The 26,889-nt window shown below is 46.8% G+C and overlaps 1 protein-coding gene across 1 annotated transcript in view; it reads left to right on the plus strand.

Annotated features, from left to right (window-relative positions):
- Window positions 1-22,869, plus strand: part of TSG101 (tumor susceptibility gene 101) — a 100,945-nt gene extending 78,076 nt beyond the window's left edge. Inside the window, exons 10-12 of the mRNA XM_075677878.1 lie at window positions 6,133-6,266; window positions 12,834-12,936; window positions 21,522-22,869. Of these exons, the coding sequence (XP_075533993.1) occupies window positions 6,133-6,266; window positions 12,834-12,936; window positions 21,522-21,602 (318 nt within the window). The 3' untranslated portion in view covers window positions 21,603-22,869. The remainder of the gene's footprint in view (window positions 1-6,132; window positions 6,267-12,833; window positions 12,937-21,521) is intronic.
- Window positions 22,870-26,889: the final 4,020 nt, after the last annotated feature.

Genomic DNA, 26,889 nt, shown 5'->3' on the forward strand with positions numbered 1-26,889 from the left:
GCCCTAACAAACCAGCCTGTGCTACGATCGCCAGACTATACAAAAGGGTTCGTTGTTCAGTGCGATGCTAGTGAGCGAGGCATGGGCGTTGTACTGTGCCAACGGGAAAATGGAGAAGTAGAACACCCCGTCCTGTATGCTAGTCGTAAGCTGACCAGTCGTGAGCAGGCGTATAGCGCCACCGAGAAAGAGTGTGCGTGTCTCGTGTGGGCCGTTCAGAAATTGTCATGCTATCTAGCCGGCTCGAGGTTTATCATTGAGACGGATCACTGCCCTCTCCAATGGCTGCAGACCATCTCTCCCAAAAATGGCTGCCTCCTGCGCTGGAGCCTCGCTTTACAACAATATTCCTTTGAGGTGCGTTACAAAAAGGGGAGTCTCAACGGTAACGCCGATGGCTTAAGTCGAAGCCCCTAACGTAGGAATCAGCCTCAAAATTGTTTGTTACTGATGTTTTTCTTCCTGAGGCAGGATTTTTTTAACATATTGCTTTTGTTTAGTGTTTCAAAGTGATGATATGCTTTCTAGTGCAATTTTCCAATTTGTGGACGCGTTCTGAGTGATGCTAGACTACTGTAAGGAACTAGGCAGTGGTATAAAAAGGGGAAAGAGCCTGGCAGGGCTTAGTGAGGGTTGTGCCGTGCTTGCTGACTGAGCGGTTGAGTTTCAGCGTAGTTCTAACGCTTGCCGGGAACGAGAACAAAAATGTGAACTCTCCCGAAGTCACTTTGCAGTGTCCCGTGCGAACCTGAACGAGAGAACGAGGCCTTCTCTGTGCGCTGCGCTCAAGAAACGTCGAGGGACGCCCGACTTCGGTTATGAGCATCATCGAGCGACATCCCTCCGGACAGCGGATGCAGTCCCCTGTCCATCGGGATCTCCTTCCCCCGGCGGGGCGGTCTGTTGCGTTTCGCCTGCGACACGTGGTTTTGCCGGCGCAACTGCGGCGGGGCGGCAGACATTTTGGCCCGATCGTCGTCGCCGCAACACTCATCGGCAGGTGTTTCCAGGCGCGACTGCGGCGATGCGACCGCAAAGGATCACCCTCTCATTCCAGTCATTGTGCCCGAAACAGGCGATGCCAAAGCAGGGATCATCCTCTCATTCCAGTCATTGTGCCTGAAACAGGCGATGCCAAAGCAGGGATCATCCTCTCATTACAGTCATTGTGCCCGACCGGCAGCGCTACAACAGGGTGCTACGAGATCGTGCTCGACAGGGTGCTACGAGATCGTGCTCGTCATGGTGCTACGGCATCGCTACGACAGTGTGCGTCACCATTAGCCCATTGTACATTCACGTGCTCGTCTTTTGAGGGGTTCCTTCTTGCCCTCAACTGCGAGAGTATAAAAACAGCTGCCCCCGGACGCCAAAAGGAGGGCTCCGATTTCTTCTGTTGAGTAAAGTGCTCTCCCGTCTCTCTACTTCGGTCAACCTGACCGCCAACTCTTTGCGATGTTAAAATAAACAAGTTGTTTTGTTGTTACCAGTCGACTCATGCTTTGCCGGGACCTTCGGATGCTTCCAGTTGTACCCCAGGCCGCCAGGCCAACGCTACCCTTGGGGCTTGCGACCCAGGTACAACCACGGGCGTCAGCGCCGAGTTCCCAACAGATCGTACCAGCGGTGCGATCCAAACATCTGGTTGGCAGCGGTGAGATCGCCTCCGACTTCAAACATCATCTAAAAATGTTTCTGAAAATACTTTGTTGAATACGTAACAACATTGCGAACGAGAAACGGTAATGCCACTGTCGTCAGTTATTGACAATACGTTTTCACGCGCACCCTTAACAACACTCCAGAACTTTTTGGAGTCGTCTTTTAACAAAGGAGGTGAGGTAGTGCCAAAGAAAGTGTGCTTAGCGTCCTGAATTGTATTTCTATATTTGTGGGTGATCTGTTGATATGCGGACCAGTCACTATGACCATTCCTGAACTTCATTTTTCGAAAAAAGTGTTTTTTCTGATTCTGAAGGCCCCTTAAGGACGCATTAAAAAAAGGTGACCTTCATTTGCGACGGATGACCTGCAGCTGTACATATTTGCTTGTTAGACATTTAACTTTATTTTTAAACATTGACCAGTTTACTTTGACAGTGCGCTCATAAAAGCTGGGCGTGCAGCCTTCCAAGAAGGCTGCTAGTTCACTATTGATAACTGAAAAGTCAGCCTTCTTATAATCTCTGATGGATTTTGGCTCACTGGTGAGGCGCTTAACAGCTGCTTTAATTGAAAAGTTAATAACACAGTGGTCGCTCAGTCTTGGTAAAAAACAAGTGAATGCACAAGATCAGGAGCTGTTGTTAGAATAAGGTCAAGTATGTTAGCGCTGGACAAAGTAGTTCTCGTTCGAGTAGTGACTAATTGAGTGAAGTTGAAATCACAGCATAACTTCACGAAGGCGGCACTTTCACTTGAGGACTCTTTGAGAAGAGGAAAAGGACTGGACCAATCAATGTTAGGGAAATTAAGGTCACCTAAAATAAACATGGGTGTGTAGGGGAACCGGACGATAATAGTATTCAAAGTATCATGTAAATCATTTCCTACCATTGGACACTGGGACAGTGTAAATCAGTTCCTACCATCGTGAAGCTTATGGTTCCTAGTATTCAGCTATGTGCCTAAAGAAAGACTTTGATGAGTAGTTTTTGATTCATTGTTCCTAGAAACAATGCTAATTAATATTAGTTAACTTTAGAACTAATTGGCATATCTTAAAAACAATTGCATATTTGAATCAGCATAAAAACTAAACAAGGATATGCAGTTTCATTAAATTTGGTAATGGGGGTCTTAATTGATGAAGGTCAGAATACCCACTTCCCCCTTAAAGCATTACTGCTTTCTAGCCGCACCTGGGACACAGCATGAGTCCAAGGAACTTTTGTACGATGGATAAATCCACGATCGCAAATTCAGTTCTGCTGTCGTTGACGTCCTCTTTAGTGTCGACACCTAGCAGCTCAAACTTTCGCTTCATTTCAGACTGCGACGCCAGGCATGTTTTCTGGTGCTCGCTGCACGCTCGCTACTTTCTTCAGTCGTGAAGAAAACGGTGTCTACATGGTCTGTACCAACACATGTGGTGTGGACAGATGGAGTGTTGATGCTAGAGTACTGGGTTGCAGCTTGAAACTCGATCCGGCAGACTGTCCAGGTAGACCAGCAACTGGCAACTCCGGGAGTATGACAGGCCTAGCCACCTTCCGTCGTGCATTCCACGGCCGCTTGACGCATGGTAGCCTTGAGACGACAACTTCCTCCAACCCTTTCGACAGCAAAATGGGCACCTTATCAAACATTGTCGTGAAGCAAGCAGCTTAACAAATGTAGACAGCGTAGACAGTGGCATGATGAAACCAGAGATAAACAAATGTAGCGAAACGCAAGTGCGGTCGAGCGCACACTGAATAGTGCTAGACCAGCGAACATTGTTTAACTGAGCGAACAAACGGACCACAAAGACAGCATGGGACATGGACTGCACCCGTCCATGTCCCATGCTGTCTTTGTGGTCCGTTTGTTCGCACAGTTAAACAATGTTCACTAATATCTACCAACTCGCCCAACAACAAGTTCTTCTAAGCGCTAGACCAATAGGAGCGAAGCGCATGTGGGGTGTGTGCGCTTTGGCCAACCAGCGGCACGGACACATTCTTCAGAAATAATGCAATAGCGTCGGTTTCCCTTCACTGACGGCGTTTTGTAAAAGCGCAAAATGCGCACGATGAAATGGCGGGCGCCGGCCACCGCGTTCACTAATGGCGACGGCGCAAAGTACGAACATTTTTGGCCAACTGCTGCTAATTTTGCGTCCACCCTCGCCCATACAACTGCAGTTTTTCAATATTTTCCGATTAAATTTAGCTTCTAGATTTCACAGAGGGATTCTTGAATTTATAAAAGTAGCGAAAATGCACTTTCCCAAAAATAGACTTTTTTGCTATTTTTTACCGTTTCAGAACCCTCGTCTCCCCTTAACCGTTTCAGACAAGCACAGCTCGGCCTTGCTGAACTGCCCCAAAACAGTTTTGGATAAGTGTTGCTCGTTTTGTCCGCTCAAGACAGTATCACCTTTTGAGCGTTTAGAATGAGACACGCCTGTTTGCGGCCTAGTTGGTGTGTTGCTACGTAGATGGCAGCACTTGGGAGGCAGTTTCTTTTTTTTCAACCGCAATTTCACATTTCTTTGGGGGGCACCTCGTGTTTCAAAAAAATGAAGTCCGGTGGAGGCGACACGTGTTGCTGGTTCGTCGCGTGGAAAAGAAGCCTTTTGCCGTCGTCCAGTTTTTCAGATGATAATGATTCAGACACCCAAGTTTACTTCGTTGCTGGAAGCGAAAACGATAGCGATAACTTGGAAATTAGCAATTCATCAGATGAAGAAGACTGCTCAGAAGACACCGTTACCAGTGCGCGTCATTGGTAGCGTGTCGACATGAACGACATCTCCTCAAAGCCTCCTCGGTTTCCGTTTTTCGGTGTCCCTGGTAAGGCGTGGTTAGTAAAACTTTCTGAACTGCAGTCTCGCTGGGTTTTTTTTATTGTTGATTACCAGCAGGTAGTTGACCTCCTTTATCCTTTTGCTTGAATTTTTTTTCAACAGCAAAAACTTGCTTTTTCGAAGGAAAATATTCAATATCAAATTTTTAAAAAATAAGCAGTTTGGGCATAGAAATTGTCAAAATAATAAAATGGTTAAGGGGTTAAAGTCCATGCTTTTGTGTCCTGCATACAGGAGCCGGAACTATGTCGTAGCCGCCATGCATTGTTTTGTTTTTGCACATGCATCTGGACGGTCTTCTGCTCCATTTATTTCGTGAGTGAAGGAATTGCGGGTAAAATTTAATGGCAACGCCCTTGCTGCACAGCTGGGTGCCAGAACTTGGGGATCAAGGTGTTGGTGTAGAACTGATCCAGAGCAGATGGCACAGTGGTGATTTTTGATGTCACATGCCAAAACAGTGGTCACTGTCTGTAAGAGAAGCTTAGAGGTAGCAATTTCATATCGGAATTTCCAGTTGAAATGTGCACTGAGAGCCTACTCATTTTGTGTGTGTAACCACTACTCTCTTGTATACAATGATAAACTGAAAATAGTCAGACTACCATGTCATGGTGCCTTTAACAATCTGCCTTAAAACTGTGATCTTGATCTCCCCCAGCTTCAGTCTGAAAAAAAAAAACAAGTATTAGAAAGCAATGTGTAGTGCACTTGAATGGCAATGACAATGTGACATGGTGCAATGATAGGATGATTAGTCGTATTTTCTGTTGCACCTAAACCACGATCTTCCTATTTCACTTGTTTCTTTATAAGCACTGCTGTTATTTTGTTGCTATCTTGCACTTTCGGACCTTTTGGATCTTTAACTTGGCGAAACCAGTATTGTTGTATGGTGTGAGTATTAACAGGGTATGAGTTGTACAAGTAATGTGTGTTGGTATGCAATGTGAATTGTGCTTGCCCTGGTATTGACCTGTACTGAAGTGGTTTGCTTGATAGAGGCAGGTGTTGGTTTTCACATCGTCATCTTTGGGTGGCATTAGGCGTCAATGTTGGGCTCTTTTGTGTGTTCACCAAGCATGGGAGAGGCAGTGGAAGATAACAAATGCAGGGCACTTTTGCCCCGACACCTGGCACTGGGAATTGGGTTGTTCTTTACATTGCAGTGAGCGCATTTGCAGACTCACCTGGAGCTTCGATCACAAGTCAGCCTGTCTAGGTGGATCACTTGAAGAAGTGGACATTGCCCAAAGAGGCGACAGTAGACCACTGCTAAGCATCAGTTCTTGTGATGTGTTTGTCTCTAGTGCAATCACAAATAAACATTTTTGTTCTTTAAAAGCTTGCAGCGCTCTGCTGGCATCCTCAGTAAGCAATAAAACCTGCTACGCTGCTACTTCTACACGCATGGGAATGACAAATGTAGATTAGCATCCAGTATACCAGAAGAATACTAAATTTGAAAAGCATAAGCACGGGCATGAGCATGCAGCAGTAAACAAGGTGAAGGGGAGATGTTCCAAGGCTCACTTGGTGGTAGCCGCCACAGTGGCATTTTGCAGGCATTGACTAGTCCACCGATAAGTCATTCTGATGAGTTGTGATTGCCATTCATGCAGGCGGAGCTGGAGGCAAACCTTCAGAACCTCCGTGAGCGCAATGAAGAGCTGAAGGAGCTCATCCGCAAAGTGGAGAATCAAGGAAGCATCAACGTTGACGAAGCGGTCATCACCACTGCACCTCTCTACAAGCAGTGAGTGATGCACTTTACCCTTGAAAAAATGCACCACTTACACAGTGGAATTCCATTAATTTGGCACTGATTCCAGTGCAATTTTTTGGCAATCTTTTGCCAACTTTTGGCCTATTTGCATCGGACCAAACAATCCTTATTTCAGTCCTGTAATGGGTGTTGCCCAGATGTATTTCAGTTCACTTATGCAGTGAAACTTTGTTACTAGGAACACCACATTAACAAACTTTTCAGAAATCCCCTCCTGACTTTCTTATAGTTTCAATGTAAAAATATTTCAGTGCTACAAACTTCAGAATACCGAACATTTAAGAATGACGATCGTTATTCAGTTTCCATGTCATGTTAACAACGCCTGAGTACTATTCATAAATCTGAGTACTCATAGATTTCCGTGTATCCTTCACAGCAGCCGAAACAGTAGGCTAGCAGACCTGAGATGGCGTCTGATTAAAAAAAAATGCTGGCAAGAATATTTTTTTTCTTTAGTTCTTTTTTCTTTTTTGTTTTTCTTTTTTTTATTATTAATTTGTATTATTATTTTCTTTTTCTATTGTGGGGGCAATGATGCATCAGGTTTTGCGAGCGCAATATAACCTCCATATTCGCGGTGATGCCACATGGTCGCACTTTGTGGAAGGCATCGTTGACGCACGCGCACTTGCACTTCGTAGTTCAGGGGAGGTATTATTCTGTAAGAGTACACCTAGTGGACATGTCCATTTCACTTGCTGTTGAAGTTCTGATTGGCTGGGCTGGCCTGCTTGTCTGCAGCAGCCAGGCACCACAGCCACTCAGCATTTCAACAGCAGACGAAATGGACATGTCCGCTAGGTGGACTCTTACAGAATAATACCTGCCCAGGTGTCTGCCTCGAGCGAGACAGTTTCGATGTCAATGGGCATGGAATATGAAAAACAAGCAAACAAGAAACGTTGTGCTTTGGAGGTGACATGGAGCTTCCTTTTTGTCAGTAGTTTTCTTGGCATCAGCGTCTGGTTTGCATGCGTCACTCTTAATAGGGTGCTTCTTTGGTGCGAGGTGGTGGAACCTATGCAAAATAGCAACAGTTCAGGCCGAGAGCTAACAGCGAAGTTTTCGCACATAGCTCATATGGTGACAACTTATGAACTGATGGTTTGATAGGTGGAATGGTTAAGTTAGCGCTTTTGCTATAGCAACCTCTCAGAATAACGAACAATTTACTGTGGTCCTCTGAAATTCGTTATATCGTGATTTCACTGTAAAATTGTCAAATATAATGAAAAATAGGATAGTTATACGCAATCATTGCTATATCTGGACTCCCTGGAAAAAACATAACCTGCCAAACATACCTTAGTAGCTCCAAACCCAAATTTGGCACTCGCACTGAAGAATAGATATTGTAGAAAGTAGGCGGTGAAAAAAAGTAAAACATTCACTTGCAACTCTAAACAGCATGTCGAGCTGTTTAGAGGTGTCTTGAAATTGTAAGAAATCTGTACTTGCTATCGGGGTGTGCGCAATAGCAGCCACGGTGTGCGTCACATCCAGCTGCTGCACAAACACTGGTGGCAATCCTTTAGCGTGCACGAAATCAATGAGCAGCTCGATCGACAATAGCACACTTTGCATGAACGTCACTGTCGGGGTCAACTACTTGCCATTTTCAATCTTGTCGTCAGTGCCGCCGCTGTCATCGCACAACACCGCTGTCTGTTGCCATCGTCTTGTTGGAGATCTCTTTGCAGAACGTGGCAGCACTATCTGTACTCAGAAACACCTCCATCTGGTTCATCGTCCGTAGCGACGTGCTCTCAGAACTCAGTAATGTCAACGGCTTCCACCGCATTGGCTTCACTATTAGGGCGGGGGGTTCACGCTGGCACACAAAGCCTGCCTTTTCCGTTGATCAGCGTGGCCAGCCTTCGTGATCGCCGCGCTCCCAGCCTTCATAATTGTGGATATCGTCGACTGCGCGAGTTCACACTTCTTTGAGGCTTGCAAAATTTGCAGCTTTGTCTCAAGTGAGACAAATTTGCGTTTTGTCGGCACCATCCTCTTCAAACTGTGCTGTCTGGTGCTTCGGGGCTGCTCTGCCACGCATTTCTGCGCCCGCTGAGAGAGAGATCGTAGAAAGGGCGGGTGTCACTGCGGCGCTTTGCTTTTCCTTTTGTCTTTCTCTCTCTCTCCTTTGGAGGCGCACAGAGCACGACCGTGGGTGAGGCGGACACAAATAAGCTGGGGCCATCTTGTAGTGCACTGCACCAGCTCGCGATGCTCTCTGTGGTGGGATGCACTGTGCAGAATGGCGGCAGATACGAATTGGCACAGGCACACCTTTTGGCTCGTTTTGGCATCCTTCTTTTAAGGGGAACTTAGCCATGCAAATGTCAAGCTCAGTGTGGACGGAAAACACCACCCAGAAGGCGGCTAAGTTTTGATTTTGTATCCAAAATGTGGTCGTAACATTGTTATATGCAGTATTCTTATAAGTGGGATAGCCTGTAATTTGAACTGTCTTGTGCCTCTCTTGGCAGTGCTAAAGGAACAGTGAATGTGTCGGGTGCACGTCATCTCCCGTTGACCAGCTTTCAGCCTGCGCAGGAAGATTTTAAAGTGACAATGGTAGAGTTCAATAGATTACTGCAGTAGTTACAGGGTTACCAACCGGGAAAACCAAGAATTCTCAGGGATTTTCAGTAGTCTGGAAAAACTCAGGGAAAACTCAGGGAATTTGTGCCTCTATCAGGGAAAATTAGGTGTAACTTTATTGAAAGGGTCGAAAGTCGCGGTAATGCTGGCTCGAGTAACAGACAGGGATCGTAATGAATCGTCTTTGACGTCCTGTCGTCGGCTGGAGGTGCTACCAGTGTACGGTCAATGACCAACTTTCCGAATTCCCAATAATTTGGACGGCTTCGCGCCACCACCACGTGCTGCATAGAGTCGATTTGTATCAAAACGTCTAAAATTTCGGACGCAAGAACTCTTCGCCGTCCGATTTTCCAGATGTTTCACCGTGACCGCAGGTCCGAAACGGCATTAACGCCACCACTGCTGCCATTTTGATTACCTCGCTGCCTCAAATCGGCGTTCTCGCACGCAGATCCGCTGGCAGCCGTAGCCACTACTGCGGCAACGCTAGGCCTTGCTGCCTCGACGTTCGCTATGAAGTTTCTTGCCGTTGGGTGCCGTGATTTTTATTGAAAGAATTCACTGCTGTCAGCAATGGCACGGACTCCGCCTTTGCGGTCTTAGCGATTGGCTTAGAAGCTTGAAAAGCACGGTGCGTTGCCTAATGTCAGATTCCGAAAGTCGGCTTCGCCTCCTTACAGACATGTTACTTGGTGAAGCATATGCAAAAGTATTGCAGTGAAGCATAACAAGCGTGGGAAGGGGCTATTGCCACGGGACACAGTATGTATTCCTTAATTATACATGCATGCACTCGGTATTTCCTGTCAGAGCACGAGCACCGATATGCCTAATACATGTACCGACAGGCCTTCAGAGCCTTTTCGAATGTGCCTGTGGCGGTTTGGACCCTTAAGGGCAGTAAATGACATGCATTTATTTTTTTCCAACTGGCCAATTTTTCGGACATTCTTGCGACCTCTAAGGAGTTCAAAAACTCGGACGTGGACTGTGCAACTGACCAAGAAGATGCTTCAAATGGTCCGTGGGGCGAACGAGTGGCGGAAGGAGTACAAGAACAGAAAGGACCAACGCACTCAGGCATGAACGGGAAAGGAAGCGTGCTGCCGCCATGTTGAAGGAGCTTGAGCTCAAAAAACAAAGTGTTGGCTGATGCCGAAATGCAAGTGTCCCTCATCCAAGCCAAAATAAACTCTTAAAATAGGTAAAACACAACATTGAGGCGTCGTGCGCGGGCTGAGAGCATGTCGGAACAGTTGAGGTTGACTTACGAGCTGTTGAGAGAGAATCGCAATTGTGACAAAATTCAGGCCTGATACCACTGAGCTTGCTATCAGTTGATGCAAATAGCCCATATTCGAAAATATTTGCTTTTATATGCATCTCCTTTTTTATTCGTATTTGAAAATGTCCGACTTGATTTGCAATTTTTTTCGAAGAAATTTTATTTGCTGTGCATTTTACTAATTTCTCCCTTCTATTCTCTTTTTTAATAACATAAACACTACTCCTTAGTATTCAAATTAGATTAAGTCGTTTTTTAAAATTTTTTATTTCATATGCTTACTAGAGAGTGACAGCACCGGGCGATATGGTTTCAGCTTGACTTGACAAAAAACATAGTTCTGCATCACTCAGGGAATTTTGCAAAGGCACTCAGGGAAAACCTGGAAAACTCAGGAAATTTGGAAATGTTAACTTGGTAGACACCCTGAGTTACCAATTTTGATGTGTGCCTGTATTTCTTTTTTCAGTGAAAATTCGTTCGAAAATTGCTTGCGCAGTGTAATCCAATATGAAAGCAAAACTACATTCGCAATCGCCTGCCATCAGAGCCAGCTTAGCCAGCATGTCATTGCCATTGCGATCACAAGACGGCAGTCACGGATGGCGAGAAAACAAGTTCTTGCATAGCATGTCGACGACAACATGCCACTTTCAGTCTGACTAATTTACATGTTAGGCTAGCGGCAAGAAGTCCCATCATGTGCTTTTGGTGTTTAAGAGAATTTGCGTGCGTCGCAGGAGGAACCAGCGAACTAGTTAAGCGTAGGCCACCATACCGATGGTGATGGTCTCGGTGGGTTTGGCGTGGCACTGCTTCCTAGGCACGAGGTAGCGAGAGGAAATCCCAGCCACAGCAGCTGCATTCTGATGGGGGGAAATGCAAAAACACCCGTGTACTGGGAATTGGTTGCACATTAATGAACCCCAGGTGATCAAAATTGATCCAGGGTCTCCCCCCCACTGCGACATGCCTCATGAACATATCATGGTTTTGGTACATAAAACTGCAGAATTTAATTAAAGGACTGTAGCAAATACGCATTCAAGGGGTTTTGCATTTGTGTCTAGGGACCGTGTTTATTACGATTCATTTTGTTTTGCATTTTTTTATTCTCTTCGGACGCCATAATTCCAGTAAAACCTCGTTAAACCGTACCCGCTTAAACAGTAGTTCACTTTTAAAAGTCGTAAAGTCAAATCCCCGACTCAGCAGCTATTGAGCACAATGCATTTTGTATCTGCACAAACCGTAACAGCTTATTGCGTACATATCAGTTAATGAACAGTGTTTCCACTTTTTATTGCAAAATCATGGTACGTCGGCCCGGCTGAACAATGAGCCTCAGACATCGGAATGGCCACCAAGCGCAAACGGCACTTGGAAGGGTGAAGCCACATCAACATCATTTCAGCGCCGTGCCAGAGTCTTGAGCGCTGTGGCCTATATTGTGGTGTCGCACAAGCTAAGGCAAAACCCGGGTGCTCAGCATAGATGAAAAATTGGACATTGTGCTGTCGAACGTGGCATGAAGAAGTAGGTGCTGGCATGCGAGTGGGACCTACCATTGACTACGCCATGTGGCGTTAGAATGCGAAGGAGAAGTTGGTCAGCAATGCTGGCTGTGACTGCAAAAATACGTCGGCTACGAGGTTCGACTTTTCGCCATGGTTGCCTCTGTTATTGCTGAAGTGTCACTTAACGACAGTGATGAGGACGACACGGAGAGCGACAGCACAGGCGATTCAGGCCCAACAGTGGGAGATGCTGCACGTTATGTCAACCTCGCGTGGCTGTTTGCCGAGAAGAGGGGACTGGCGGAAAAGCTGGCTCATAGCGTGAGCGAGTTTGAGGCCACCGTCGTTGCTGCTAGCCCATTGTGGCATCAAATGAAAATAACATACTTTTGTCGTGCGAATTGAATAAATACTACATGTTTTCTGCCCGTTCATCACACCCTCTCGTAGTTCTGTTCTTGACAGGTAAGTGGGCAATGTCACGCTATTTCGGTTAAGCGGTGCTACCGTTAAGTACGTACTTTTTCCGAACTTAGGCCAACTACGGTTTAACGAGGTTTCACTGTGTTGATAGGATTGGGTACTCTGAGTAACTAATGACTAGAGTAATCAGTTGGATTGTTATTAAATATGACCCTGCTCACATGCCTTTGGTGGTACGCTGCAAGCCTTTGATTTTGTATAACGTTCATTGCTGTACATGAGTAGATGCTTGTGAACAGCATCAAAAAAGCATTTTTTCATGGTGGCATTCAATGATAAGCATTGCACAAAATTGGAGACTTGCAGTGCTGCGATAGCGCACACCCAGGAAAGATAAGACCTGTTGCACTTCTACATGTGCAAAGATGGACTAGCATTGGCCGCCACGTTAGGGCCAGCAGTTGCCTCGCTGATGATACCGCAGCAGAAAGAAAATTCTTCGCCATCATGTGACATTCATCGTGTGCTGTACTCTTTTGCATCTGCTTCAGCTAACTACTTAGTGATGCTGCCGCACCTCCGCCTCACTTCTTGACGGGCAGCCATATGGGTAGATGGTGGCTGTAGCAATGTAATGGATGTAACCGTGTAATTTTATTTCTTCCTTGGACTTTGTTATAACAAGGATTTATTGCATTGCAGGCTTGTCAATGCCTTTGCAGAGGAGAATGCAACGGAGGATGCAATCTACTACTTGGGCGAGGCACTTCGCAAGGGTGTCATTGATCTGGATGTGTTCCTGAAGGTGTGTTACTTTCTGTCTGTTGACAGCTACTCTCACGTGAGTGGCACATCCTACAAACGCCTTTATAACGAAATGCATGGGGCCTCCAGAACCATTCATTATACCGGGGCCACTTTGTTGTAAAGGTCGCACACCGTGCAGCTCACATTAGAACCAGGACAGAATTGTTTCCTTCGTTGTACAGGTCATTTTGCTGTACAGGTGACCCGCCGTGATTGCTTAGTGGCTATGGTGTTGGGCTGCTAAGCACGAGGTTGCGGGATCAAATCCCCGCCATGGCGACCGCATTTCGATGGGGGTGAAATGCGAAAATACCCATGTACTTAGATTTTTTAGGTGCACGTTAAAGATCTCCAGGTGGTCTAAATTTCCAGAGTCCCCCACTTTTAAACCCCATAATTTAAATTTTTCTTTTTGCTGTGCAGGTGCTTGACTGTATTGAGTTTCTTGTTTCCCATTGCCATTTGTTAATTCTCTTTCTCGTGTCACATAGGCACTGACTACCTGACTACAGCGGGGGGGGGGGGAGCCCCCTCTCAAGCTTTCTGGGGGAGGGGCAAAGCAATGCCGATGGGAGCTCTACCTCAGCCTTACCCCCACCCCACAAAGTGTTATTACCAGAGTTTTGCCACCCACATCATTTGAGGTTTCTTCCGAGTTGCCATTCTTTTCACTTAAAATTTTGTTTTGATTACAAACTTACTGCATCATTGCTGGCGTGGACGTGCATGGCTTTTAATTCATACTTTCGCTATATTTTTGCAAATCCTGACAGTAGAAGGACATGTGCATTAGAAGCACCAGTGGCAGCTACCTCATTCATATTTTCTCACTTCAACATCTTTTTCAATTTCTACTTCCACTATGCACAGACACAATATATTTAAATACAGTAAAACCTCGATATAATGAAATTGTCAATATAACGAAGTATTTAACTCTATGTTACCTCTTGTCCATAAAACACCATGTAACAGCTAATAACTATGTATCATCTGCATACCCTGTAAAATCAGGTGTTCCACAAGGTTCCGTTTTGGCCCCTTTATTATTATTAATATATATATAGATGACCTTCCCGAATGTATTTCCTTATCCATAAAGCTTATGCCGATGACTGTGTTCTTTATTGTCAAATAACTAACTCTGATAACCTTCTCTTGCAATCTGATCTTGACGCTTTCTCTAATTGGTGCAATAGTTGGCTTATGACTTTAAATGCTACTAAATTTAAAAGGATGACAATCCCCCGCCGTACTAACAAGTTAGCCTTTACCCTTTTTCTACAGAATTAACTTGATACCCCTTCAAAATGTCACTTCGTGTAAATATCTTGGTGTTTACCTAACAAATAACTTTTCATGGCATGTTCATGTAAAAAATATCACCAACAATGCTAATCGCACTTAGGTTACCTGCGCAGAAACTTTTCCCAAGTGCCATAACATCTTAAGTGGGGACGTGGCTTTGAAAATCAACTTCCTTTTTTCTTCATGGATTTTGATGAAAATTGGCACAAATGTTTAGAATGTCTCCCTGATGCTTCCATAAAAGTTTCAGACCGATATCTTGAGAATATTTTATTGGGTTTTATTGAGCATAATTTCTCTCCCTCGAACATTCTGGAGAGCTCGAGGAACTTAAAAAACGTGATAGAAGGATTTTAAGTATTGACTTAGCTAGCTTGGCTAAATGCATGCTGAAGGTCGTGACATTTTTGCTTTTTTTTTCGCGACACAAATTTTTTGGAGTGCCATTTTTTATGTTACCTTTGCATCAAGCACACTTTTGTGGTAGACAAATAGCCATATTGTAAGCTTACAAAGGATCAAGATAAGAAAGCGAGAATGTCACGACCTGCACTGTAGCCCAAGGAACATGGAAAAAAAAAGGAGTCAAAATATGTTAAACGGTAACAAAGAAATCAGCTCCAGAAACTGAGCAGAAAGGCAAAAAAACAGTTTTGAGAAAACGGCTCTCAAAGTTTCACCTTCTCTTCAGTTCCTAAAAGGCACCAAATTTGTAGTCATTCGGGTGTTTTGTGATGTAGGGCTTCTGGTACATGTGGCTTCTGGTCTGGTGTGCCTTAATCCCCCCCCCCTCTTTTTGTATTGCATTCTTTGCTGCTGCTCTACAAAGAGTGTGGTGATTGGGTTTCAAACCGAGGTGCATAACTGTGTGGGCATGAATATAGGTCCTGTGTTGTACCTGCAGGCTGCCTGATTCATAGCAGTCTCCAGAACAATCAGTGAGGCATCTTTTTCATTTGGTAGAATTGACCATGTTACTGAATGAAGGCTCTGAGTCTCAGTAGCCTTCCAAGTCATCTTCACTTGACAATGGCTGTGGAACTTAGGATCAGAGAGCCAGTGTTAGATATGCAGCTGCTAGGTGATTTCCAGAATTATACTTTTGTATGATGCCTCGATCACTTCTGCAGCCAGGTGTCTGTGCCAGCCCAAGGGGCCTCGTGAACAGAGCTCATGATGAAGTTCTCTTTATGAAGGGGTGGTATGATAGCTATTGTTACGAGCTATCGTGACAAAATGATAATAGAGTGAACGCACAATGTGCTTGGTTGCACGCCCAAGGTGCCGACGTGCGAAATGCCTAGCCGCAGATAAAGGAGTCGACGCTCCATGTGCCTAGTCACGCAGTTCGAAGTGCAGGCACGCGAAATACCTAGCCGTGCAGTCCAAGGTGCCGACGTGTGAAATTCCTAGCCGCAGATAAAGGAGTCGACGCTCCATGTGCTTAGTCAAGCAGTTCGAAGTGCAGGCACGCGAAATACCTAGCCGTGCAGTCCAAGGTGCTGACGTGCGAAATTCCTAGCCGCAGATAAAGGAGTCCACGCTCCATGTGCTTAGTCAAGCAGTTCGAAGTGCAGGCACGCGAAATACCTAGCCGTGCAGTCCAAGGTGCCGACGTGCGAAATGCCTAGCCGCAGATAAAGGAGTCGACGCTCCATGTGCCTAGTCACGCAGTTCGAAGTGCAGGCACGCGAAATACCTAGCCGTGCAGTCCAAGGTGCCGACGTGTGAAATTCCTAGCCGCAGATAAAGGAGTCGACGCTCCATGTGCTTAGTCAAGCAGTTCGAAGTGCAGGCACGCGAAATACCTAGCCGTGCAGTCCAAGGTGCCGACGTGCGAAATGCCTAGCCGCAGATAAAGGAGTCGACGCTCCATGTGCCTAGTCACGCAGTTCGAAGTGCAGGCACGCGAAATACCTAGCCGTGCAGTCCAAGGTGCCGACGTGTGAAATTCCTAGCCGCAGATAAAGGAGTCGACGCTCCATGTGCTTAGTCAAGCAGTTCGAAGTGCAGGCACGCGAAATACCTAGCCGTGCAGTCCAAGGTGCCGACGTGCGAAATGCCTAGCCGCAGATAAAGGAGTCGACGCTCCATGTGCCTAGTCACGCAGTTCGAAGTGCAGGCACGCGAAATACCTAGCCGTGCAGTCCAAGGTGCCGACGTGCGAAATGCCTAGCTGCAGATACAAAGAGTCGACGCTCCATGTGCCTAGTCACGCAGTTCGAAGTGCCGGCACGCGAAATACCTAGCCGTGCAGTCCAAGGTGCCGACGTGCGAAATTCCTAGCCGCAGATAAAGGAGTCGACGCTCCATGTGCTTAGTCACGCAGTTCGAAGTGCCGGCACACGAAATACCTAGCCGTGCAGTCCAAGGTGCTGACGTGCGAAATTCCTAGCCGCAGATAAAGGAGTCCACGCTCCATGTGCTTAGTCAAGCAGTTCGAAGTGCAGGCACGCGAAATACCTAGCCGTGCAGTCCAAGGTGCCGACGTGCGAAATTCCTAGCCGCAGATAAAGGAGTCGACGCTCCATGTGCTTAGTCACGCAGTTCGAAGTGCCGGCACACGAAATACCTAGCCGTGCAGTCCAAGGTGCTGACGTGCGAAATTCCTAGCCGCAGATAAAGGAGTCCACGCTCCATGTGCTTAGTCAAGCAGTTCGAAGTGCAGGCACGCGAAATACCTAGCCGTGCAGTCCAAGGTGCCGACGTGCGAAATGCCTAGCCGCAGATAAAGGAGTCGACGCTCCATGTGCCTAGTCACGCAGTTCGAAGTGCAGGCACGCGAAATACCTAGCCGTGCAGTCCAAGGTGCCGACGTGCGAAATTCCTAGCCGCAGATAAAGGAGTCCACGCTCCATGTGCTTAGTCAAGCAGTTCGAAGTGCAGGCACGCGAAATACCTAGCCGTGCAGTCCAAGGTGCCGACGTGCGAAATTCCTAGCCGCAGATAAAGGAGTCGACGCTCCATGTGCTTAGTCAAGCAGTTCGAAGTGCAGGCACGCGAAATACCTAGCCGTGCAGTCCAAGGTGCCGACGTGCGAAATTCCTAGCCGCAGATAAAGGAGTCCACGCTCCATGTGCTTAGTCAAGCAGTTCGAAGTGCAGGCACGCGAAATACCTAGCCGTGCAGTCCAAGGTGCCGACGTGCGAAATGCCTAGCTGCAGATACAAAGAGTCGACGCTCCATGTGCCTAGTCACGCAGTTCGAAGTGCAGGCACGCGAAATACCTAGCCGTGCAGTCCAAGGTGCCGACGTGCGAAATGCCTAGCTGCAGATACAAAGAGTCGACGCTCCATGTGCCTAGTCACGCAGTTCGAAGTGCCGGCACGCGAAATACCTAGCCGTGCAGTCCAAGGTGCCGACGTGCGAAATTCCTAGCCGCAGATAAAGGAGTCGACGCTCCATGTGCTTAGTCACGCAGTTCGAAGTGCCGGCACACGAAATACCTAGCCGTGCAGTCCAAGGTGCCGACGTGCGAAATTCCTAGCCGCAGATAAAGGAGTCGACGCTCCATGTGCTTAGTCAAGCAGTTCGAAGTGCCGGCATACGAAATACCCAGCCGCGCAGTCTGAGGTGTCGACGTGCGGAATGCCTAGCAGGAGATGCAAGGAGTCGACGCTCGATGTGCTTAGTTGCATAGTCTGAGGTGCCAACACGCGAAATTCCTAGACGCGGGCTCGAGGAGTCAACACTTGATGTACTTAGTCGCACAGTCCGAGGTGCCAATGCGGGAAATGCCTAGACACGGGCTCGAGGAGTCAACACTCGATGTGCTTATTCGCGTAGTCCAAGGGACGCAGGTTCGAGAAGTCAACACTCGATGTGCTTATTCGCGCAGCCAAGGTGCCGATGTGCGAAATGCCTAGACGCGGGCTCGAGGAGTCAAAACTCGATGTGCTTATTCGCGCGGTCCGAGGTGCCAACGTGTGAAATGCCTAGGCACGAAATGCCTAGACGCAGGCTCAAGGAGTCAACACTCGATGTGCTTATTCGCGCAGTCCAAAGTGCCGACGCGCGAAACGCCTAGACATGAAATGCCTAGACGCGGGCTCGAGGAGTCAACACTTGATGCACGGTCCAAGGTGCCGACGCGTGAAATGCCTAGACACGAAATGGCTAGACGCAAGCTCAAGGAGTCAACACTCGATGTGCATATTCGCGCAGTCCAAGGTGCCGACGCGCGAAATGCCTAGACGCGGGCTCGAGGAGTCAACACTCTATGTGCTTATTCGCGCGGTCCGAGGTGCCAACGCTTGAAATGCCTAGACACAAAATGCCTAGAAGCGGGCTCGAGGAGTCAACACTTGATGCGCTTAGTCGCACGGTCCGAGGTGCCAATGCGTGAAATGCCTAGACACGAAATGCCTAGACGCGGGCTCGAGGAATCAACACTCTATGTGCTTATTAGCACGGTCCGAGGTGCCGACACGCGAAATGCCTAGACGCGGGCTCGAGGAGTCAACACTCAATGTGCTTATTCGTGCAGTCCGAGGTGCCGACGTGTAAAGTGCCTAGTCTGGGGTTCGAGGAGTCGACACTCGATGCGCTTATTCGTGCAGTCCAGGGTGCCGATGCGCAAAATGCCAAGACACGAAATGCCTAGACGCGGGCTCGAGGAGTCAACAATCGATGTGCTTATTCGTGCAGTCCGAGGTGCCGACGCGTAAAGTCCCTAGTCTGGGGTTCGAGGAGTCGACACTCGATGCGCTTATTCGTGCAGTCCAGGGTACCGATGCGCAAAATGCCAAGACACGGAATGCCTAGACAAGAAATGCCTACTCTCGGGCTCGAGGAGTCAACACTCGATGCACTTATTTGCGCAGTCCGAGGTGCCTACACGCGAAATGCCTAAACAGGAAATGCCTAGACGCGGGCTCGAGAAGTCAATACTCAATGTGCTTATTCTCGCAGTCTGAGGTGCCGACGCGCGAAATGCCTAGTCGGGCTCGAGGAGTCAACACTCGATGTACTTAAGCCCGGGGATACATGGAACGGAAAACCAATGTTCAGGCGACGAACGCTTACGCCTTGGCGTCCGAAAGACTCCCACCGGCTACCCGGACCGATCAGAAAAACGCTGCCTGGCGAAAATCGCCGTTGAAAGTGGCTTCAGCATGTCGCGCGCTCACGAGGCATTGCGATGATCGATCTCCCTCCAACTTTCGGCAGCTGGTTGGTTTTTGCGTATTTTTGCTTTTCCATTCGTGTGTAAGGTGGTTCTTTATTCTATGGGAGCGTCTGTTCGTGGCTGCGCCGAAGCGACGGAATGCGGGCGTTTGGGCTAGTTTGGCCAAGCACTTTGGGGCTCTCTGTACGTGAAAGGGACACTGTTGATCATTACAGCCAAATATTGAATGTTTAAGAGTACATATTTGTGTAGACTTATTTTTCGTCTACAAACTTAAGTGAGCTGCTCACAAAACAGATAATAATTATAAGTGCGGTGCACTTTTCTTACCAACCCAATCGAACGTTCCATGGCGGAAAATAGTGTGTGCATTGTTCTGCTTTTCTTATTATTGTCTTTTTTGTGTGCGTGGTGCCACCCATATGGGTTCGGGTATGGGGACGACACGGTTTCTCATTTGCGGCACCTGAAGCAGTTTTTTTCTTTTTCATTGTTGGGACGTGTACTCACAAAGTTTGGTTTTGTGCTTCTTCGGTAAGAAACCACTCCTGCTCTCCAACAACCATAAGTCCCTGGGCAAAATAATGGTAGAAGTGGTCATTTCTTTCACCCAAAAGGCGACGAGGAACGGGGTACTTCCATGTTGTGCTGCGTCGAGAGTGGACAGGTGCACTGTCATATTGCTGCAGAACAGTATTTGCGATGACTAAGAGGCGAGCAGCGTGAAGACGACGACAACAATTAGAGGCTAGCACGGGCTGTTGGCTTTTGGCCAAGTGCAGCATATTTCCTTGTAAATATACTTGTATATAGCTTTTCGTCTGTGTCTTCCTCCGTAACATATCTGGCGGAAGTGGACGCTTGGCTTCGCTTGGCATCGCGAATTCCAATTAAGTATGAAGTTCCAAAATGACAGTGTTTTGACAATTGACAGTGTTTCAAAATGCTTCGATTGACGGACGTGGAGATCACAGCAGAAGTAGTGGCCAAACGAAGACACTGCTGAGGTTGATCTCGCAAGCGCTGATGTTGCCCTGCTCCCGACTTCAACTGAGGCTGTAGCTGCTTTGGCCCTTCTACGCCGTCGGCCAATTGCTTGTAGATCGTTTAGACTGTATTGAGGACTCCGTGTTTAAGCACGCGGCTGCCAGTAAGAAGCAGGCTACAGTGCTGCAGTAGTTTCAGCCAAATAAATAAATACTTTGTGTGAAGCTTCAATTCAGTATTTACTGTGCCATGATTAGGGCACGATTGTCCTAGGCTGCGCCAACTTCACACGGCCGATGAAGTTGGCGCGGCCTAGGCCAATTGCATGTGGCGCAATCGACCGCATGCTCCCGGCTGACGATGCTGGCGCAGCCTAGGCCAATTGCGTGTGGTGCAACTGAACGCGCTCTGAACAACAATCCCTGATCCTTGGTTAATCGATTGATTTGCAGAGGTTTCTGCCACATTTCTTACGTGATTTTATATATCGAATTCTGGCTACACCAAACTATTTTGCAGTCACCGCGCTGTTCAATGTATCAAGGTTCGAATCTATTGAGGTTTGACTGTATTTGTGTGATGCCAGGAGATATGGCACTGACGACCAAATTCACAAAACGAAAGAGTTTCTGGAGCTTTGCTTGTGCCAATAATTGTTTGTTAAGAACAGTGTGTTAACATTGTTGAGTGTGCAGTTATTTGCCAGGTATACCTTCCAGGCAACGGTTAGTCTTGTCTAATTCTGACCTACTCACTAGGGGTATTCATGACCACAGGGGTGACTGCAAATGTAGGGGCAAATTATAAGCATAGAAAGGCAGCAGTTACAGTGCCACAGCACATCTTTTCTTGTTTGTGGTGGGCAATGATGCAGAAGCCAAATTGGTAACCATGGTTACTTGGTGCCTATTAAGTTCTACTGCTGAATAGGAAATTGCAGGCTTAATTTTTGGTCACAGTGCAGGGGGTGTAGGATTGCAAAAATGCTCATGTATAGCACTTTGTATGCAAGTTAAAGAACATTAGGTGGTCAAGACTAATCTGTAGCCCTCCACTACAATCTTTGTCTTAGCCATTGTGTTGTGTTAGGACATTAAACTATATGAGTCCATCAGTCAGCTAGATTGACTAACAGTGTAATTCACTCGTGCACACTGCAGCACATTCGAGAGCTGTCAAGAAAGCAGTTCCTGCTGCGAGCCCTGATGCAGAAGTGCCGTGAAAAGGCCCAACTTCCATAAGTCAACAATTGCCCCCGACGGTCTCACAACTTGGAGGCACGGAACGGGCATCAAGTCTGGAGTCCTACAGCACAAAGGTGTCTTGCAAGCAACGCCGTCATGCCCGTGTGGACTGTACGAAGTGCACTAGAGAAAAAATCTGGTGCTTGTGTCTACATATGTTACCCATGTGGTTCTTCAGCCTTCATGGAAATTATGGGCAGTGCATAAATTTGCATAAACTTCATCCATGTGATTTTCAAATGATCTTGTGAGTTCTTTCATTGTTTCTGAAGGTAATTTTTTTATTGCAGATTGGCTGCAATTAGTCTCATTTAAGCTATAATTCTACTCTATGGATTTCAGGAGACTGCAGACGAATATAGTTGCTTCAGATATATGAAATAATTGCACATTGTGAGCCTTACTAAACACGCACATTCCAGATTTGGCAGCAGCATACTTGATAGCATTGTGGTACTGCTTATCGTGGGACCTACGCGGTGAAAATATTTATTAAAGTTAATTATTTGTGAATTTAAGCCGTTAACAATTTGAAGGAAATAGTGCAAGGCTAGCACACTTGCCACTTGTGCCAAAAAGAACAGTTAACTGTGATGCACTTTCTTAAGGTATCCAATGCCAAATTGTCAAAGAATCTGTGTACTGCCCATGAATCCTATGGAGGCTTAATGACTGCAGTGCCATATTTCCCTCTGGTAATCTTAAAGCATCTTCGACAAATTGCACCAGTGTAACAGGGCGCCCTGGTGTGCAGATGAAGCCATGGAGCTCCAGGGCGCTCCAGTGAGTACCGGTGTGGTACTCACTTTTAGTATGAAACTTTGTGCCGTGGATGAGCCGGCATGGTGTCTTCTGCAATGTGTCATCTGCTCTGGAACTTCTGTGCAGTGAACAGTGCCACTAATCAAATTTGGGAGAACTGGCCCTGGAACCTTTGCAAATATCAGCACCTTTTTTCGTTGTTGTTTTGATGTTAAGTTCCTTTCTTTACGTAGTGCTCATGAATATCATAGTCCTTGCTACTGAAGCAAATCTGGAGTGATTAAAAATGTAAGCCTTACAATTACAGTTTTGTTTTACATAGCACTGCAGGCATAGAGTTTCTTACAATAATCCATAGTGGACAATCTGGCACCACCATCTGTGGCATCATGGGGCTGACACGACATGGATGGTTACACCTTGTCCTCAATGTGGATTGGCCTAAAGCATGATTATGGCTGGGGAAATAAAGCTTTCTTTGAATGAAATCATTATAAAATGTCATAGTTCTCCTGTATTACATCTTTCGTTAATGTTGATTTACATATACAGGGTGTCCCACATAACTTGTGCCGAAATCTAAAATATCTTTGATCACCACGTAGTTGTGCAGAACCAAGGCAATGTTGTTTGCCATCACTTGAAGCAAGTCACACAATTCTTATTGCATTAGCATTTTAGGGTACTTCACGCTCATTCTGACAGCTATCATCATTTTTATGTAATATATTTGTATCTATGTATCTACATAAGTTTGTACCTAACCACTTTCCCGCCTACCTCGGTCACTGGGTAATCTGTGGTCTAATGGTTAGTACAAACGGGCTGCTGTGCTGAGGTAACAGGGTTTGAAACCAACCACTGAACCAACTTCGGCGATACACATTGTCACTGCTATGTGGTAATGTCTACATAAGTGACACCCTTCAACGAACCTCTTTCACACCGACATGCAGGACTGGGTAGGTAACGCTGTTCGAAGAAACTCTTTGATGCGACTTGTGTATGCTTTACTCGGTCTGTGTTTATTCATTTATTTATTTATTTATCAATACTGTAGGTCTTCTGCAGACCCATACAGAGTGAACCTCTTTGATTCCTACGTGGGTCACTGGGTGTGTGCCACTCTTCGATGAACGCCAACTTGGGTAGTATGTGCTGCTTTGCAATGGATGAAAAAGATCCATTAACCTTCGATGCTAAGTGGAATCGAAACCACGTCACAAGGGTTCCTCAAGGACAGCATCCTGACACTTTAGCAGGCTGTTCAGAAATGCACCGAGTATGTTCCGCTCTTTAGTGAACCTCTTGCCAAGTTTGGTCACTGAGTATGCGCCACTGATTGTGCAGCAATCAAGGGGACAATTCTCAGAATTTGCGGACACGAGCACATCAGGCTTCTTGTCTCGGAGGCCACGTGTGGACTTCTCGGCAGTGCAGCTAGATGGTGCCGGGTGTCCAGAAAAAATAGGGTCTCGATAGCGGTGCTGCCATTCAAGGTGGAGACACCCTTTGACCCAGTCTGCGCTGCCTTTCGAAAGCGATGGTGCCATATTGGTTCTGTCCGGTGCGGTCGTTTACTGTTGTTGCAACTTGCCGGTCGCCTTTCTCCAGCATGTTTTCGGCTAGTTTTGTGTGCATGTGTGCTTTGGCCGTAAGCATCCTTGTGTATGTGCATACATATGTCTGTGCATGTATGTGTATGTGGATTTGCACATGCATGTTTGGCAGTGTGTGTGTGTGTGTGTTCATGCACAAATATGCAGTTTGTACATGGTAAATATACCTGGCAGCAAAGCTTCCATACAAGCCCATACGTTGTGAGCATGGTGATTTATCGGCGATGATAATGTTGATGTGGCTATTCCCTTTGAATCAGGCAGCTACGAACTCTGTAGCCAAGCCAAGTTATTGAAGAAAAAATAAAATGAAAACACTGCACATAGAGAAAAAGGAACAGAGAAAGTTAGTGGGAGACACTGCACGAAAGGGAGTATCAGTGCTTGGAGTCATTGCATCAGTCACTCACACTTGCAGTTGCGTCTTTACCGCTGTGTCATCTGCCACCAGAACTAGAGCCGGGCCTTTGCAGTTGATATGGCGGCAGTGTTCAATGCACAAGGTGCACCCACAAAGCCCTGTGCCTGAGGAAAAATAGTGCCATCTATCAGCGCTGGGAAAAGGCATGTGCACTGAAGTATTAGATGGTCCGCAGTTGCCGTTTTCACTCAGCGACGTGTACTACGGGCGTAGGAGCGAAGCGGCGATGGTTGACAAGCATGCGTAAGTCATCCCCCCCCAAGCCTTGGAGCTGCTTTTGCTGTTGTCGTACAGCCACTGTTCTTTGTCTATATCGCTTTTTTGGGCATGGTAGAGCTGGAGGGTGGATTTCTTCTCAAGAGCTGCCCTCCACAGCGTTGTCTCCATCTCCCAAACTCGCGCCTGTGAGGGCCTTGGTTTGCTGCCTCCAGAGGTTCCTTGCTCCAGGTTCACAAACAGGCCGAATTTGCAACACAGCCAATGCACACGTGCACACCATCGTGTTCAGGTGCGTTTAAACTGTAGGTAGCAAAACTGTCAACGAGCCCACCCGGAGTCATCCATGCGGCGCCGACAGTTTTCGTGGACAATTTTCGTCTGGGCTTTCTGGGTCTCCAAGGAGGACCGCTCGAGGGTGCCTTGTATTGCCTCAATGGCCACCCACCCATGACAACCCACGGAAAGACGGCCCACCTCATGCTACACGCACTCCAACCAACTCCAAGTTTCCTTGACAAGCACACAGTGGCATTTGTAAAGGTCAAACTTGGTATGTGCACATTTCGACAGTTTGTGTACCTGTTGCAACCCCAAAGGCAGTGCCTGCGAAGAACCCAGCTGGCCCGCTGTGCTGCCCTTCGCACTAGTAGTGACTCTGAGGTATTGGCACTTCGTTGCCACCACTTTGTTGTCACCATTCGGTAGCGTCATAGGTGCCTTGTTGTTTGCAGGCTCAGAGAAATTCAGGAAGGGACTTCCTTGTGTTGAAACGGAGTACCAGCGATGCAAGATGTTCAGCCACTATGTGCAACAGCTCCATGAGTTTCTCTGCCATTTCTGCCAGAAGCACCAGTTCACCTGCGAATACAAGTTGTGCGAGCATCCACACTTCTGGTGAGCCGTCACAGGTGAAGCACAAATAAAAATCCAGGCTTGATTGGAGTATCGCATGCTAGATTTTTGCTGTGTACAGCATGTACAGCAGACCCCCCAGCTTGAGGCCAATATTAAGAGAAACTGGCTTTGTGTGAGATGCATCTAACTGATTCACTACAGTGCTCCTACAGTAGAATCGTCTTAAGAGGTCAGTCCATTCAGTTATGCCCAATGATTCCATCTGGCTCAACAGTGAGCCTTGCGGAACACTCGTATGCTCTTGCGCTATGCAAGGAACTTGCCACTCCTCGGCACTGCTTGCAGGCAATCTCAACGCATTGGCTCAGCAAGAAGAGGTCACTGAGTCCTCATCTGTGCTAGCAAAAACTGTTCTGTAGCTCCATGAGTAGGCCCTGCCTTTTGGCCCAAACAGCCTGTATAGAACACTGGTAATAGTGAGTGGCCTGTGGTCTTTCAGAAGACTGCTGTCTCCAGCCGTCTTTGGCAGCCCAGGTTCTAAAATTGTGGCTGTTGCACCTCTGCACAGAGGCGCAGCAGCCACGATTCTCCAGCAGCACAATCATTCAGAGTAAGTGTCCTCACTTGCCCTTCTCCTTCGAGATTTCAAAAGTGCTGGTATTTGTTACATTTGAACACAAAGGCTTTTCAGTGATTTTTAATACTGTATTCTGAAGTCAAATACCATTTGATTAGACTATATGTTTCTACTTCATTTCATCTGCTGGCACATTGAAGGAGATCGCCAGACAAGCCACGGAGATTACCAGTTCCTGAGAGAATTAACGCACGGCTGCTAATCGGTTCTACTCAACAAGTCCCTAGCTGCCATTCAATATAAGCACCCCATTTTCGGACAGCCTGTAAATCTGCAAACTTGATTCAGGCAAGGAAAACATTTTTTTGACAATTTCGCCATGTCTGCAAGAGTGCAACCCATTAAAACTCGGTGCACAATGTTGTACCACACTTCTTCAACGAACACAGCAGATCTACAAATATATCCCTGTATGTGAAGCATGCCGTTCCTTTAAATGTTTAATTACTGTCCTTATAGTGTGCATAAAATCAAACGTTTACAAGACATCTTCAAAATGTCTTGGCAAGATGTTTGTGATTATTTGAAGATGTCTTACCAAAACTTTGCCCAGATGTCTTAAAACATCTTGTAGCCATCGTGAAAACCATCTAACGCACCGCTAAATAAGGGATATAAGACGTTTTGCAAGAAATCTTGTAGCCATTTTAAAAATGGCCGAGACATTTTGTAGCCATTATAGAAACGCCTACGAGATGTTTTGCAAAACTTCTTATAGCTGTTGTAAAGCAGCTGTAAGAAATTCTGCGAGACGTTTTGTAACCATCTTAA

This window comes from Dermacentor variabilis, unplaced genomic scaffold (assembly GCF_050947875.1).
Source record: "Dermacentor variabilis isolate Ectoservices unplaced genomic scaffold, ASM5094787v1 scaffold_14, whole genome shotgun sequence".
Lineage (NCBI taxonomy): Eukaryota > Metazoa > Arthropoda > Arachnida > Ixodida > Ixodidae > Dermacentor > Dermacentor variabilis.